This window comes from Scomber japonicus, chromosome 7 (assembly GCF_027409825.1).
Source record: "Scomber japonicus isolate fScoJap1 chromosome 7, fScoJap1.pri, whole genome shotgun sequence".
In the NCBI taxonomy this organism is placed as follows: domain Eukaryota; kingdom Metazoa; phylum Chordata; class Actinopteri; order Scombriformes; family Scombridae; genus Scomber; species Scomber japonicus.
The window spans coordinates 35,829,083-35,845,305 of record NC_070584.1 but is presented as its reverse complement, the minus strand read 5'-3'; the positions used below and the strand labels follow the sequence as shown (position 1 = coordinate 35,845,305).

The 16,223-nt window shown below is 49.4% G+C and overlaps 1 protein-coding gene across 1 annotated transcript in view; it reads left to right on the top strand.

Annotated features, from left to right (window-relative positions):
- The first annotated feature begins 2,961 nt into the window (after positions 1 to 2,961).
- Positions 2,962 to 16,223, top strand: part of med16 (mediator complex subunit 16) — a 17,776-nt gene continuing 4,514 nt past the window's right edge. The window contains exons 1-12 of the mRNA XM_053322689.1: positions 2,962 to 3,100; positions 3,663 to 3,770; positions 4,078 to 4,247; positions 4,347 to 4,628; positions 4,712 to 4,861; positions 5,752 to 5,857; positions 5,961 to 6,116; positions 7,427 to 7,653; positions 8,916 to 9,122; positions 10,242 to 10,452; positions 13,522 to 13,655; positions 14,417 to 14,609. Of these exons, the coding sequence (XP_053178664.1) occupies positions 2,962 to 3,100; positions 3,663 to 3,770; positions 4,078 to 4,247; positions 4,347 to 4,628; positions 4,712 to 4,861; positions 5,752 to 5,857; positions 5,961 to 6,116; positions 7,427 to 7,653; positions 8,916 to 9,122; positions 10,242 to 10,452; positions 13,522 to 13,655; positions 14,417 to 14,609 (2,083 nt within the window). The remainder of the gene's footprint in view (positions 3,101 to 3,662; positions 3,771 to 4,077; positions 4,248 to 4,346; positions 4,629 to 4,711; positions 4,862 to 5,751; positions 5,858 to 5,960; positions 6,117 to 7,426; positions 7,654 to 8,915; positions 9,123 to 10,241; positions 10,453 to 13,521; positions 13,656 to 14,416; positions 14,610 to 16,223) is intronic.

The following is a 16,223-nucleotide window of genomic DNA, read 5'->3' as shown; positions in this document are numbered from 1 at the left end:
CACACACACACACACATATATATACACATACACATATATACACACAGCACAGACTGACAGGTATACACACATACACACAAATATATACACATACACACACACACACACACACACACACACACACACACACACAGCTCAGACTGACAGGTATACACACATACACACAAATATATACACATACACACACACACACAGCTCAGACTGACAGGTATATACACACACACACACACACAAATATACACACACAGAGCTCAGACTGACAAGTGAGCTGCTCATATACACACACACACACACACACACAGCTCAGACTGACACGTATACACACACACACACACACACACACACACACACACACACACACATATACCTGTTATTTATTGAACCTGTCAGACTGAGTTCAGGGTAATAATATAAACAAAGCTACCGGAAGCTGCCCCGCGGCGCCTGCTCTAATAACCACAAACACACCCTGACACAGCTCATTTAACAAATATAAACTTTATTATAACACGTTACAGAAAGTATAACATATAAACTCTAACACATTTAATCGTTTTATTGCTTATTTTATTAATCTCTTACGGGTTTCCCGGTCAGGCGCATGCGCAGACAGCTGTGCGGGGTCCTGCTCTGTGCGTGCAGGGTGAGCAGATTGTTTGTTACACCTATAAACTGTCACATCTTCAGTGTTTAAAGCTGTTTTTATGGATCAGAAGCAGCTTTAAGTGGCTCAGTGTGGTTCAGGTTAGAGGATCGATCATCGTGCGTCAACACCGCGGATTTACTCACGTTATTTATTACGTCAAGAGCTGAAATCAACGTCAGGTGAGTTAGCATTAGCGGCTATCTGTCTGTTTCATGCTACAGTGTAAGAGTCTCTAACGTCATTAAATGTTAATTAATTAAACGGATCAATTAGGTTGAAGTTTGGCGGGAGTTTGGTTCATTAAGCTTCTTTAAATCAGATGAAATAAGAAAGTGAAGCTGCTCTGAATGAATCTGCTTCAGAAACACAAGCATCTGATTTAAAAGCAGCTGTTTGCATAAAAACATTTATACATCTAAACTTAAAAAAAAAAAAAGCAAAAGTCATCACTTCCGCTTTCTTTGTTTCACAGCTGGAATATGAACATTAGTTTCTGGTTACTTTGGAACATTAACCCTTTATAGGACACTCATTGAAAGGAAGGGAGAAAGGAAAGGAAGGAAAGGAAGGTAGGGGGGAGGAAAGAGGTAGAGAGGAAGGGAAGAAAGAAGGTAGGAAGAAGAAAGGGAGATGGAGGAAGGAAAGAAGGATGGCAGGAGAGAAGGAGGGAGGGAGGGAGGGAGGGAGGAAGAACAGATGGAAGGAAGGAAAGGAAGGACGAAGGAAGGGAGGAGAGAAGGAGGGAGGGAGGAAGAACAGATGGAAGGAAGGAAGGAAGGACGGAGGAAGGAAAGAAGGAAGGGAGGAGAGAAGGAGGGGGGGAGGAAGAACGGATGGAAGGAAGGAAGGAAGGAAGGAAGGACGGAGGAGAGAAGGAGGGAGGGAGGAAGAACAGATGGAAGGAAGAAAGGGAGATGGAGGAAGGAAAGAAGGATGGCAGGAGAGAAGGAGGGAGGGAGGGCGGACAGATGGAAGGAAGGAAAGGAAGGACGGAGGAAATAAGGAACGAGGGAGGGAGAAAGGAAAAGAGGAAGGGAAGAAAGAAGGCAGGGAGGAAGTAAAGGAAGGAAGTAAAGGAAGGAAGGAAGGAGGGATATTTTGGGATATTTACATCGCTAGCTAAAGTACTCTCTAGTTATAACCTTCTAATGTTCTCAGAGTGAAACCAGAACGATGCTTTTCACTTCAAAATGAACCAAATGTCCCCCCCCCCCTTAGAGCAGGGGGGTCAAACATGAGGCCCGCGGGCCAGAACCGGCCTGCCGAGGGGTCCGATTCGGCCCACTTTCCTTCCCTCCATTTTTCCATCCACCTTTTCTTTCCCTCTCTCTTCTTCCTCCTTTTAATGATCCACATGAGATGGTGATGGTGATGATGATGATGATGATGGTGATGATGGTGATTGTGGTGGTGATGATGGTGATGATGGTGATGATGATAGTGATGATGATGGTGATGATGGTGATGATGATGATGATGATGATGGTGATGATGATGATGATAGTGATGATGATGATGATGGTAGTGATGATGATGATGATGATGGTAGTGATGAAGATGATGATGATGGTAGTGATGATAATAATGATGGTGATGATGATGATGATGATGATAATGGTAGTGATGATGATGGTGATGATGATGATGGTGATGATGATGATGATGATGGTGATGATGATGATGGTGATGATGATGATGGTGATGGTGATGATGACGGTGGTGATGGTGGTGGTGATGGTGGTGATGGTGATGGTGATGATGATGATGGTGATGATGGTGGTGATGATGATGATGATGATGGTAGTGATGATGGATAATGATGATGATGATGGTAGTGATGATGGATAATGATGATGATGATGATAGTGATGATGATGATGATGATGATGGTGATGATGGTAGTGATGATGGTGATGATGAAGATGGTGGTGGTGGTGATGATGGTGATGATGATGATGATGATGATGGTGGTGATGATGATGATGGTAGTGATGGTGGTGATGATGATGATGGTGATGATGGTGGTGATGATGATGATGATGATAGTGATGTTGATGATGGCGGTGGTAGTGATGATGATGATGATGATGATGGTAGTGATGATGATGATGGTAGTGATGATGAAGATGATGGTGATGATAGTGATGTTGATGGTGATGATGATGATGATGGCGGTGGTAGTGATGATGGTGATGATGATGATGATGATGGTAGTGATGATGATGATGATGATGATGTTCCAGGTGAGGCGTCCTCTCGGCCTCCAGCTTCTTCTTCTGTGGTGGATCCTCCAGCTTCTTCTTCTGTGGTGGATCATGGAGTTGGCGTACGTGTGTGAGTGGGAGAAACGTCCCCAGAGCACTCACTGCCCGTCCATCCCGCTGGTCTGCTCCTGGTCCTGCAGGAACCTGGTGGCCTTCACCACCGACCTGAAGAACGAGGACGATGACAAGGGTAACACACACACACTCATACACACACACACACACACACACACACACACACACACACACACACACACACACACACACACACACACACACACACACACACACACACACACACACACACACTCACACACACACCTCAATGCTTTTTGTGGTTGATGTTGTTCTGTTGGACTCTACAGGTGAAAATGTTGGGTCCCTTTTAATTAAACTTAAAGAGTTCGGGTCTCTATACAACCGCTGTGAGAGCTGCGTCACACACTCACGCACACACACACACACACACACACACACACACACACACACACACACACACACACAGGAACCCCTGGTGGCCTTCACCACCGACCTGAAGAACGAGGACGATGACAAGGGTACCACACACACACACACACACACACACACACAGACACACACACACACACACACACACACACACTCATATACACACACACACACACACACACTCATATACACACACACACACACATATACACACACACACACTACCCCCACCCCCTCCATTAAACGTGTGTGTGTGTGTGTGTGTGTGTGTGTGTGTGTTTCAGAAGTCAGTCACATGATCCACATCATCGACACCGAGCACCCGTGGGACGTCTACTCCATCAACTCTGGACACGCTGAGGTCATTTCCTGTCTGGAGTGGGACCAATCAGGTGAGAGATGATCTCCACCTGCTGCAGGTGTGTGTTCACACATTTCTATACTAACGTGTGTGTGTGTGTATCTCTCTCTCTGTGTGTGTGTGTGTGTGTGTGTGTGTGTGTGTGTGTGTGTGTGTGTGTGTGTGTGTGTGTGTATCTCTGTGTGTGTGTGTGTGTGTGTGTCTCTCTGTGTATCTCTGTGTGCGTGTGTGTGTGTGTCTGTCTGTCTGTCTGTCTGTCTGTCTGTCTGTCTGTCTGTCTGTGTGTGTGTGTGTGTGTGTGTGTGTGTGTGTGTGTGTGTGTGTGTGTGTGTGTGTAGGGTCCCGGCTGCTCTCTGCTGACGGGGACGGGCAGATTAAATGTTGGTCCATGTCGGATCACCTGGTGAACAGCTGGGTCAGCCATCTGTCGTCTTCTCTGGACGGAGATCCCATCGTAGCTCTGAGCTGGCTGCACAACGGCGTCAAGCTAGCTCTGCACGTCGAGATGGTAACATACATGTAACATACTACATACATGTTCAATATAACATACATGTTAAATCATGTCAGCAGGTGAATGAATCACATGTTCTTCCTCTCGGTTCAGTCGGGTTCTACTAACTTTGGGGAGAAGTTCTCTCGGGTGAAGTTCTCCCCGTCGCTGACGCTGTTTGGCGGGAAGCCGATGGAGGGCTGGCTGGCGGTGACGGTGAGCGGCCTGGTGACGGTGTCGCTGCTGAAGCCGGGCGGCGCTCTGCTGACCGCCAGCGAGAGTCTGTGCCGGCTGCGAGGACGCGTGGCGCTCGCCGACATCGCCTTCACCGGCGGAGGGAACATCGTGGTGGCGGCCACCGACGGCAGCAGCTCCTCGCCCGTCCAGTTCTACAAGGTCAGAACCAGAACACTGAGCATGGCCTCCGGGTTCTCCAGAGGAACCGTCAGAACGTTCTACATCTCCGTGTCTGTGTGCAGGTGGTGGTGAGCGTGGTGAGCGAGAAGTGCCGCATCGACACGGAACTTCTACCGTCACTGTTCCTGCGATGTACCACCGACCCGCTGAGGAGGGAGAAGTACCCCGCCGTCACACACCTCAAGTTCCTCACCCGGGAGAACTCTGAGCAGGTAACAGGAGAACCCTGAGCAGGGAACTAGGAGAACCCTGAGCAGGGAACAGGAGAACTCTGAGCAGGGAACTAGGAGAACCCTGAGCAGGGAACTAGGAGAACCCTGAGCAGGGAACAGGAGAACTCTGAGCAGGGAACTAGGAGAACCCTGAGCAGGGAACTAGGAGAACCCTGAGCAGGGAACAGGAGAACTCTGAGCAGGGAACTAGGAGAACCCTGAGCAGGGAACTAGGAGAACCCTGAGCAGGGAACAGGAGAACTCTGAGCAGGGAACTAGGAGAACCCTGAGCAGGGAACTAGGAGAACCCTGAGCAGGGAACAGGAGAACTCTGAGCAGGGAACTAGGAGAACTCTGAGCAGGGAACTAGGAGAACCCTGAGCAGGGAACTAGGAGAACCCTGAGCAGGGAACTAGGAGAACTCTGAGCAGGTAACTAGGAGAACTCTGAGCAGGGAACTAGGAGAACCCTGAGCAGGGAACTAGGAGAACCCTGAGCAGGGAACTAGGAGAACTCTGAGCAGGTAACTAGGAGAACTCTGAGCAGGTAACAGGAGAACTCTGAGCAGGGAACTAGGAGAACCCTGAGCAGGGAACAGGAGAACTCTGAGCAGGTAACTAGGAGAACTCTGAGCAGGTAACCAGGAGAACTCTGAGCAGGGAACTAGGAGAACCCTGAGCAGGGAACAGGAGAACTCTGAGCAGGTAACTAGGAGAACTCTGAGCAGGGAACTAGGAGAACCTGTGGAACCAGCCACCAGGGAAGGTTCTGTGTTTCAGTGGTATCAGGATCAGTTTCAGAGAACATGTAGAACGTGTAGAGCAGAGCGGAGAGTCGGTCAGCTGTAGAACCCTGCAGAACCTGACAGGAAGTGTGTGTGTGTGTCGTAGGTTCTGCTGTGTGCGTCCAATCAGAGCGGGAGCATCGTGGAGTGCTGGTCTCTGAGGAAGGAGGGACTTCCTGTCAACAACATCTTCCAACATCGATCTCCAGTCGGTAAGAACACGAGAACCCGTTAGAACCGGGCTGAGAACCTGTCGCTGTGTCACACCTGTGTTCTGTTGACCTCTGACCCCTGACCTCTGACCTCCCGTCTCAGTGGGGGAGAAGCAGCCGACCATCCTGAAGTGGAGGATCCTCACCACCACCAACGACCTGGAGCGAGTGTCGGCCGTCGCTCTGCCCAAACTGCCGATCTCCATCTCCAACACCGACCTGAAGGTGGCGTCGGACACCAAGTTCTGCCCCGGACTCGGTGAGGAGAACCGCACCTGTATCACACCTGACATCATCACACCTGACATCATCACACCTGACATCATCACACCTGACATCATCACACCTGACATCATCACACCTGTATCACACCTGACATCATCACACCTGCATCACACCTGACATCACACCTGACATCATCACACCTGACATCATCATACCTGTCATCATCACACCTGACATCACACCTGACATCATCGCACCTGACATCACACCTGACATCATCACACCTGTATCACACCTGACATCATCACACCTGTCATCATCACACCTGTATCACACCTGTCATCATCACACCTGACATCATCACACCTGACATCATCACACATGACATCATCACACCTGACATCATCACACATGACATCATCACACCTGACATCATCATACCTGTATCACACCTGTCATCATCACACCTGTCATCATCACACCTGACATCATCACACATGACATCATCACACCTGACATCATCACACATGTATCATACCTGACATCATCACACCTGACATCATCACACCTGCATCACACCTGACATCATCACACCTGACATCATCACACCTGCATCACACCTGTCATCATCATACCTGTATCACACCTGACATCATCGCACCTGACATCATCACACCTGACATCATACCTGACATCACACCTGACGACATCACACCTGACATCATCACACCTGCATCACACCTGACATCATCATACCTGCATCACACCTGACATCACACCTGACATCATCACACCTGACTGCATCACACCTGACATCATCATACCTGACATCATCATACCTGACTGCATCACACCTGACATCATCACACCTGCATCACACCTGACATCATCACACCTGACATCACCACACCTGCATCACACCTGACATCATCACACCTGACATCATCATACCTGCATCACACCTGACATCATCACACCTGTATCACACCTGACATCATCATACCTGTATCACACCTGACATCACCACACCTGACATCATCATACCTGCATCACACCTGACATCATCACACCTGTATCGCACCTGACATCATCACACCTGTATCACACCTGACATCATCACACCTGACATCATCACACCTGTATCACACCTGCATCACACCTGACATCATCACACCTGACATCATCACACCTGCATCACACCTGACATCATCACACCTGTATCACACCTGCATCACACCTGCATCACACCTGACATCATCACACCTGACAACATCACACCTGACATCATCACACCTGACATCATCACACCTGACATCATCACACCTGACTCTTCTCTGTTCTCAGGTCTGGCTCTGGCCTTCCATGACGGTAGTATCCAGATCCTGCACCGCCTGTCCCTCCACACCATGGGGGTGTTCTACGGTTCTTCGTCCTCCTCTGGAACCGGCCAGCGGCCCGGAGACGAGTCCGCCATCAAACGCCAGAGAACCGGAGGCCCGGCGCTCCACTTCAAGGCTCTGCAGTTCTCCTGGACCTCACTGGCTCTGGCTGGAGTGGACAACCACGGCAAGGTGAGGACACTTGAACGCACCATCACACCTGTACACCTGAACGCACCATCACACCTGAACCCAACATTACACCTGAACACCTGAATGCATCATCAAACTTGAACACCTGAACGCATCATCACACCTGAACGCATCACACCTGAACGCATCATCACACCTGAACACCTGAACCCATCATCACACCTGAACACCTGAACTCATCATCACACCTGAACTCATCATCACACCTGAACTCATCGTCACACCTGAACACCTGAACGCATCATCACACCTGAACTCATCGTCACACCTGAACACCTGAACTCATCATCACACCTGAACGCATCATCACACCTGAACACCTGAACTCATCATCACACCTGAACACCTGAACGCATCATCACACCTGAACGCATCATCACACCTGAACGCATCATCACACCTGAACGCATCATCACACCTGAACTCATCATCACACCTGAACACCTGAACGCATCATCACACCTGAACACCTGAACGCATCATCACACCTGAACGCATCATCACACCTGAACACCTGAACTCATCATCACACCTGAACGCATCATCACACCTGAACGCATCATCACACCTGAACGCATCATCACACCTGAACACCTGAACGCATCATCACACCTGAACTCATCATCACACCTGAACACATCATCACACCTGAACGCCTGAACGCATCATCACACCTCAACACCTGAACGCATCATCACACCTGAACACCTGAATGCATCATCACACCTGAACACCTGAATGCATCATTACACCTGAGCACCTGAACGCATCATCACACCTGAACGCATCATCACACCTGAACGCCTGAACGCATCATCACACCTCAACACCTGAACGCATCATCACACCTGAACACCTGAACGCATCATCACACCTGAACACCTGAATGCATCATTACACCTGAGCACCTGAACGCATCATCACACCTGAACGCATCATTACACCTGAACACCTGAACACATCATCACACCTGAACGCAACATTACACCTGAACACCTGAACGCATCATCACACCTGAACGCATCATTACACCTGAACACCTGAACGCATCATCACATCTGAACACATCATCACACCTGAACACCTGAACACATCATCACACCTGAACACATCATCACACTGAACGCATCATCACACCTGAACACCTGAACGCCTGAACGCACCTTTTCTGAAGTTTGACTGAAGGTAAAACTTAAGGATCTGAATCCGGTTTTAAGGTGTTTTGTGTTTTCCGTCCTCAGCTCCACATGCTGCGGGTGTCGCCCTCTATGGGCCAGGTACTGGAGATGAACACCACGCTGCGCCACCTGCTGTTCCTGCTGGAGTACTGCATGGTGACGGGCTACGACTGGTGGGACGTCCTGCTGCACGTCCAGCCCACCATGGTCCACAACCTGGTGGAGAAGCTTCACGAGGAGTACATGAGGCAGAACCAGGCGCTGCAGCAGGTCAGCAGGCGAAGCGCTACGAGCTGCTGGGTTCACTAAACAGTTTGATCAGCTGATTGTTTCTGCGTCGAGTTTTCATGATACTTTTATTTATTTTTTATTGGTTAGAGCTAACAGGGACAGAGCTAATGTGGACAGGGCTAATGAGGACAGAGCTAACGAGAACAGAGCTAATGTGGACAGAACTAACGAGGACAGGGCTAACGGGGACAGAGCTAACGAGAGCTAACGAGAACAGAGCTAACGAGGACAGCGCTAACAGGGACAGAGCTAACAAGAACAGAGCTAACGGGGACAGGGCTAATGAGATCAGAACTAACGGGGAGAGAGCTAACGTGGACAGAGCTAACGAGGACAGGGCTAACGGGGACAGAGCTAACGAGAGCAGGGCTAACGGGGAAAGGGCTAACGTGAACAGAGCTAACGGGGACAGAGCTAACGGGGACAGAGCTAACGAGGACAGAGCTAACTAAAATTTACAGTCAGTTAAGACGTCTAACGAGCTAACGAGAGCTAACGAGAACAGAGCTAACGAGAACAGGGCTAATGAGATCAGAGCTAACGGGGAGAGAGCTAACGTGGACAGAGCTAACGTGGACAGGGCTAACAGGAACAGAGCTAACGAGGACAGAGCTAACGAGGACAGGGCTAACTAGGACAGAGCTAACGGGGACAGAGCTAACGGGGACAGGGCTAACGAGAACAGAGCTAACGGGGACAGAGTTAATGGGGACAGAGTTAATGGGGACAGGGCTAACGGGGACAGAGCTAACGAGGACAGGACTAACGAGAGCTAACGAGAACAGAGCTAACGAGAACAGAGCTAGCGGGGACAGGGCTAACGGGGACAGCGCTAACGTGGACAGGACTAACGAGAGCTAACGGGGACAGGGCTAACCAAAACAGAGCTAGCGTGGACAGGGCTAACGGGGACAGCGCTAACGTGGACAGGACTAACGAGAGCTAACGGGGACAGGGCTAACCAAAACAGAGCTAACGGAGACAGAGCTAACTAAAATTTACAATCAGTTAAGACGTCTCACCTGTTCTCACCTGTGATGTGAAGGAAGTAGACTTGAATCTGCAGTTAGCTGATGTTCTGAGTGACGTGTGTCTCAGGTTCTGGCGACGCGTATCGTGGCGGTGAAGGCGTCTCTCTGCAAACTGTCGACGGCGACGGCGGCTCGAGCCTGCGACTTCCACGCCAAGCTGCTGCTCATCGCCATCAGCTCCACCTTGAAGTCTCTGCTGAGACCGCACGTCCTCAACACACCTGACAAAAGTCCAGGTGACCGGCTGACCGAGATCTGCGCCAAGAACACAGACGCAGGTGAGAGGACAGTACAGGTGACACACTAGCACTGGTGAGAGGACAGCACAGGTAACATACTAACACAGGTGAGAGGACAGCACAGGTAACACACTAACACAGGTGAGAGGAGAGCACAGGTAACACACTAACACAGGTGAGAGGATAGCACAGGTGAGAGGACGGAACAGGTGAGAGGACAGCACAGGTAACACACTAACACAGGTGAGAGGACAGCACAGGTGAGAGGACAGCACAGGTAACACATTAACACAGGGGAGAGGACAGCACAGGTAACACTAACAGGTGAGAGGACAGCACAGGTAACACACTGACACAGGTGAGAGGACAGAACAGGTAACACACTAACACAGGTGAGAGGACAGCACAGGTAACACACTAACACAGGTGAGAGGACAGCACAGGTAACATACTAACACAGGTGAGAGGACAGCACAGCTAACACACTAACACAGGTGAGAGGACAGCACAGGTAACATACTAACACAGGTGAGAGGAGAGCACAGGTAACATACTAACACAGGTGAGAGGACAGCACAGGTAACATACTAACACAGGTGAGAGGACAGCACAGGTAACACACTAACACAGGTGAGAGGAGAGCACAGGTAACACACTGACACAGGTGAGAGGAAAGCACAGGTAACACACTGACACAGGTGAGAGGAAAGCACAGGTAACACTAACACAGGTGAGAGGACAGTACAGGTAACACTAACACAGGTGAGAGGACAGTACAGATAACACTAACACAGGTGAGAGGACAGTACAGGTAACACACTAACACAGGTGAGAGGACAGCACAGGTAACACTCTGACACAGGTGAGAGGACAGCACAGGTAACATACTAGCACAGGTGAGAGGACAGCACAGGTAACACTCTGACACAGGTGAGAGGACAGCACAGGTAACACACTAACACAGGTGAGAGGACAGCACAGGTAACACACTAACACAGGTGAGAGGACAGCACAGGTGAGAGGACAGCACAGGTAACATACTAACACAGGTGAGAGGAAAGTACAGGTGAGAGGACAGCACAGGTAACACACTGACACAGGTGAGAGGACAGCACAGGTAACATACTAACACAGGTGAGAGGACAGCACAGGTAACATACTAACACAGGTGAGAGGACAGCACAGGTAACATACTAACACAGGTGAGAGGAAAGTACAGGTGAGAGGACAGCACAGGTAACACACTGACACAGGTGAGAGGACAGCACAGGTAACATACTAACACAGGTGAGAGGACAGCACAGGTAACATACTAACACAGGTGAGAGGAGAGCACAGGTAACACTCTGACACAGGTGAGAGGAGAGCACAGGTAACACACCAACACAGGTGAGAGGACAGCACAGGTAACACTCTGACACAGGTGAGAGGACAGCACAGGTGAGAGGACAGCACAGGTAACATACTAACACAGGTGAGAGGAAAGTACAGGTGAGAGGACAGCACAGGTAACACACTGACACAGGTGAGAGGACAGCACAGGTAACATACTAACACAGGTGAGAGGACAGCACAGGTAACATACTAACACAGGTGAGAGGACAGCACAGGTGAGAGGACAGCACAGGTAACATACTAACACAGGTGAGAGGAAAGTACAGGTGAGAGGACAGCACAGGTAACACACTGACACAGGTGAGAGGACAGCACAGGTAACATACTAACACAGGTGAGAGGACAGCACAGGTAACATACTAACACAGGTGAGAGGAGAGCACAGGTAACACACTAACACAGGTGAGAGGACAGCACAGGTAACATACTAACACAGGTGAGAGGACAGCACAGGTAACACTTTGACACAGGTGAGAGGAGAGCACAGGTAACACACCAACACAGGTGAGAGGACAGCACAGGTAACACACTAACACAGGTGAGAGGACAGCACAGGTAACACACTAACACAGGTGAGAGGACAGCACAGGTAACATACTAACACAGGTGAGAGGACAGCACAGGTAACACTAACACAGGTGAGAGGACAGCACAGGTGAGAGGACAGCACAGGTAACACACTGACACAGGTGAGAGGACAGCACAGGTGAGAGGACAGCACAGGTAACATACTAACACAGGTGAGAGGAAAGTACAGGTGAGAGGACAGCACAGGTAACACACTGACACAGGTGAGAGGACAGCACAGGTAACATACTAACACAGGTGAGAGGACAGCACAGGTAACATACTAACACAGGTGAGAGGAGAGCACAGGTAACACACTAACACAGGTGAGAGGACAGCACAGGTAACATACTAACACAGGTGAGAGGACAGCACAGGTAACACTCTGACACAGGTGATAGGAGAGCACAGGTAACACACTAACACAGGTGAGAGGACAGCACAGGTAACACACTAACACAGGTGAGAGGACAGCACAGGTAACACACTAACACAGGTGAGAGGACAGCACAGGTAACATACTAACACAGGTGAGAGGACAGCACAGGTAACACTAACACAGGTGAGAGGACAGCACAGGTAACACACTAACACAGGTGAGAGGACAGCACAGGTGAGAGGACAGCACAGGTAACATACTAACACAGGTGAGAGCACAGTACAGGTGAGAGGACAGCACAGGTAACACACTGACACAGGTGAGAGGACAGCACAGGTAACATACTAACACAGGTGAGAGGACAGCACAGGTAACATACTAACACAGGTGAGAGGAGAGCACAGGTAACACACTAACACAGGTGAGAGGACAGCACAGGTAACATACTAACACAGGTGAGAGGACAGCACAGGTAACACTCTGACACAGGTGAGAGGAGAGCACAGGTAACACACTAACACAGGTGACAGGACAGCACAGGTAACACACTAACACAGGTGAGAGGACAGCACAGGTAACACATTAACACAGGTGAGAGGACAGCACAGGTAACACTCTGACACAGGTGAGAGGACAGCACAGATAACACTAACACAGGTGAGAGGACAGCACAGATGACATACTAACACAGGTGAGAGGACAGCACAGGTAACACAGTCACACAGGTGAGAGGACATTTTGTTTGATTATTGATCGATGTGTTTCAGATATCGATAAGGTGATGATTAATCTGAAGACGGAGGAGTTCGTGTTGGACGGTCCTCCCCTGCAGTCTCTGCAGCAGCTCATCCAATGGGTGGGAGACTTTGTCCTCTACCTGCTGGCCAACCTGCCCAACCAGGTGAGACGGCGCTAACGTGTACAGAGCTAACGGGGACAGGGCTAACGAGGACAGGGCTAACGAGGACAGAGCTAACCAAGACAGAGCTAACGAGGACAGGGCTAGAGGACAGAGCTAACGAGGACAGGGCTAGAGGACAGAGCTAACGAGGACAGAGCTAACGAGGACAGAGCTAACGTGAACAGAGCTAACGTGAACAGAGCTAACGTGAACAGAGCTAACGTGAACAGAGCTAACGAGGACAGGGCTAACGAGGACAGAGCTAACCAAGACAGAGCTAACGAGGACAGGGCTAGAGGACAGAGCTAACGAGGACAGGGCTAGAGGACAGAGCTAACGTGAACAGAGCTAACGAAGACAGAGCTAACGAAGACAGAGCTAACGTGGACAGAGCTAACGTGGACAGAGCTAACGTGGACAGAGCTAACGAGGACAGAGCTAACGTGAACAGAGCTAACGTGAACAGAGCTAACGAGGACAGACCAAAGCTAATGAGGATAGAGCTAACGAAGACAGAGCTAACGAAGACAGAGATAACGAGAACAGAGCTAACGGGGACAGAGCTAACGGGGACAGAGCTAACGGAGACAGAGCTAACGTGGACAGAGCTAATGAAGACAGAGCTAACGGGGACAGAGCTAACGGAGACAGAGCTAACGTGGACAGAGCTAACGAGATTTGGAGCTCAACATTAATAAACATGTATTTGCTTTGTGATGTCAGAGGACCTGTTAAACTCTGGTTCTGGTTCTGGTCCGCAGGGCTCCATGGTCCGGCCGGGGTTCGGCTTCATGAGGGACGGAGCGTCTCTGGGGATGCTGAGGGAGATGCTGGTGATGATCCGGATCTGGGGTCTGCTGAAGCCCGGCTGCCTGCCCACGTTCACCGCTACCTCCGACAACCAGGACAGCATGCAGCTGCTGTTCAGACTGCTCACCAAGCTCTGGCTCTGCTGTAAGGAACCAACACCACAGAACCAGAACCATAGAACCAGAACCAACACCACAGAACCAGAACCAGATAGAACCAATACAACACCACAGAACCAGATAGAACCAACACCACAGAACCAGAACCAACACCACAGAACCAGATAGAACCAACACCACAGAACCAGATAGAACCAACACCACAGAACCAGAACCAACACCACAGAACCAGATAGAACCAGAACCAACACCATAGAACCAGACACAACACCACAGAACCAGATAGAACCAGAACCAACACCATAGAACCAGACACAACACCACAGAACCAGATAGAACCAGAACCACAGAACCAGAACCAACACCACAGAACCAGATAGAACCAGATAGGACCAGAACCAACACCACAGAACCAGAACCAACACCACAGAACCAGATAGAACCAGATAGAACCCTCCAGTGTTAAAGAACACCTTCATAATGTTTCCAGTGTGAACCAGCAGTCAGTTCCTGTTCATCATTACACACACACACACACACACAGAAACACACACACACACACACACACACACACACAGAAACACACTCACACACACAGAAACACACAGAAACACACACACACACACAGAAACACACACACACACACACACTCAGAAACACACACACACACACACACACTCAGAAACACACACACACACACACACACACACACACACACTCAGAAACACACACACACACACACTCAGAAACACACACACACTCAGAAACACACACACACACACACAGACACACACACACACTCAGAAACACACTCAGAAACACACACTCAGAAACACAAACACACACACACACACACACTCAGAAACACACTCAGAAACACACACACACACACACACACTCAGAAACACACTCAGAAACACACACACACACACACACACACACACACACACACACACACACACACACACACTGGTTTCAGACTCACTCATCCTTTCAGTAATCTGATTACTTCACATAAACCAGGTTCAGTCTGAAGATGTCTCACCTCAAACTCAGACTCAACCTGGAACATGCACAAAGTCTCTAAATCAGTCAGAGTGTGTGTGTGTGTGTGTGTGTGTGTGTGTGCGTGTGTGTGCGTGTGTGTGCGTGTGTGTGTGTGTGTGTGTGTCCTCTTTAACTCAGTAAGCTCTCCATGAGCCACATTATCAGAAATAAATAAATAAATAAGGCTGTTAGACAGAGCTGTGGTCTCTGATGTGCTGCAACCCTGGTAACCATGGTAACCATGGTAACCCTGGTAACCACGGTAACCCTGGTAACCACGGTAACCACGGTAACCTTAACCTTAACCCCTAACCACAGTATGTAAACATGTTCTAACCTGGTTCCTCTGAGCAGCTGAGACCAGAGGTGACAGATAACATGCATCTGTGCTTTCATACACACCCACCTGGTTATTATAATACTACTAATACTCATAATAATAATTATATTATAATATTAAAGTTCATGTATAGAGCACCTTTAACACAAGGCATGCAGCTCAAAGTGTTTTACAGACAGAAACCTTCCAGCTGTGTGGAGATGATTCTTCACTGTGGAGCATAATTATATTTATTTTAATTATGAGTATATT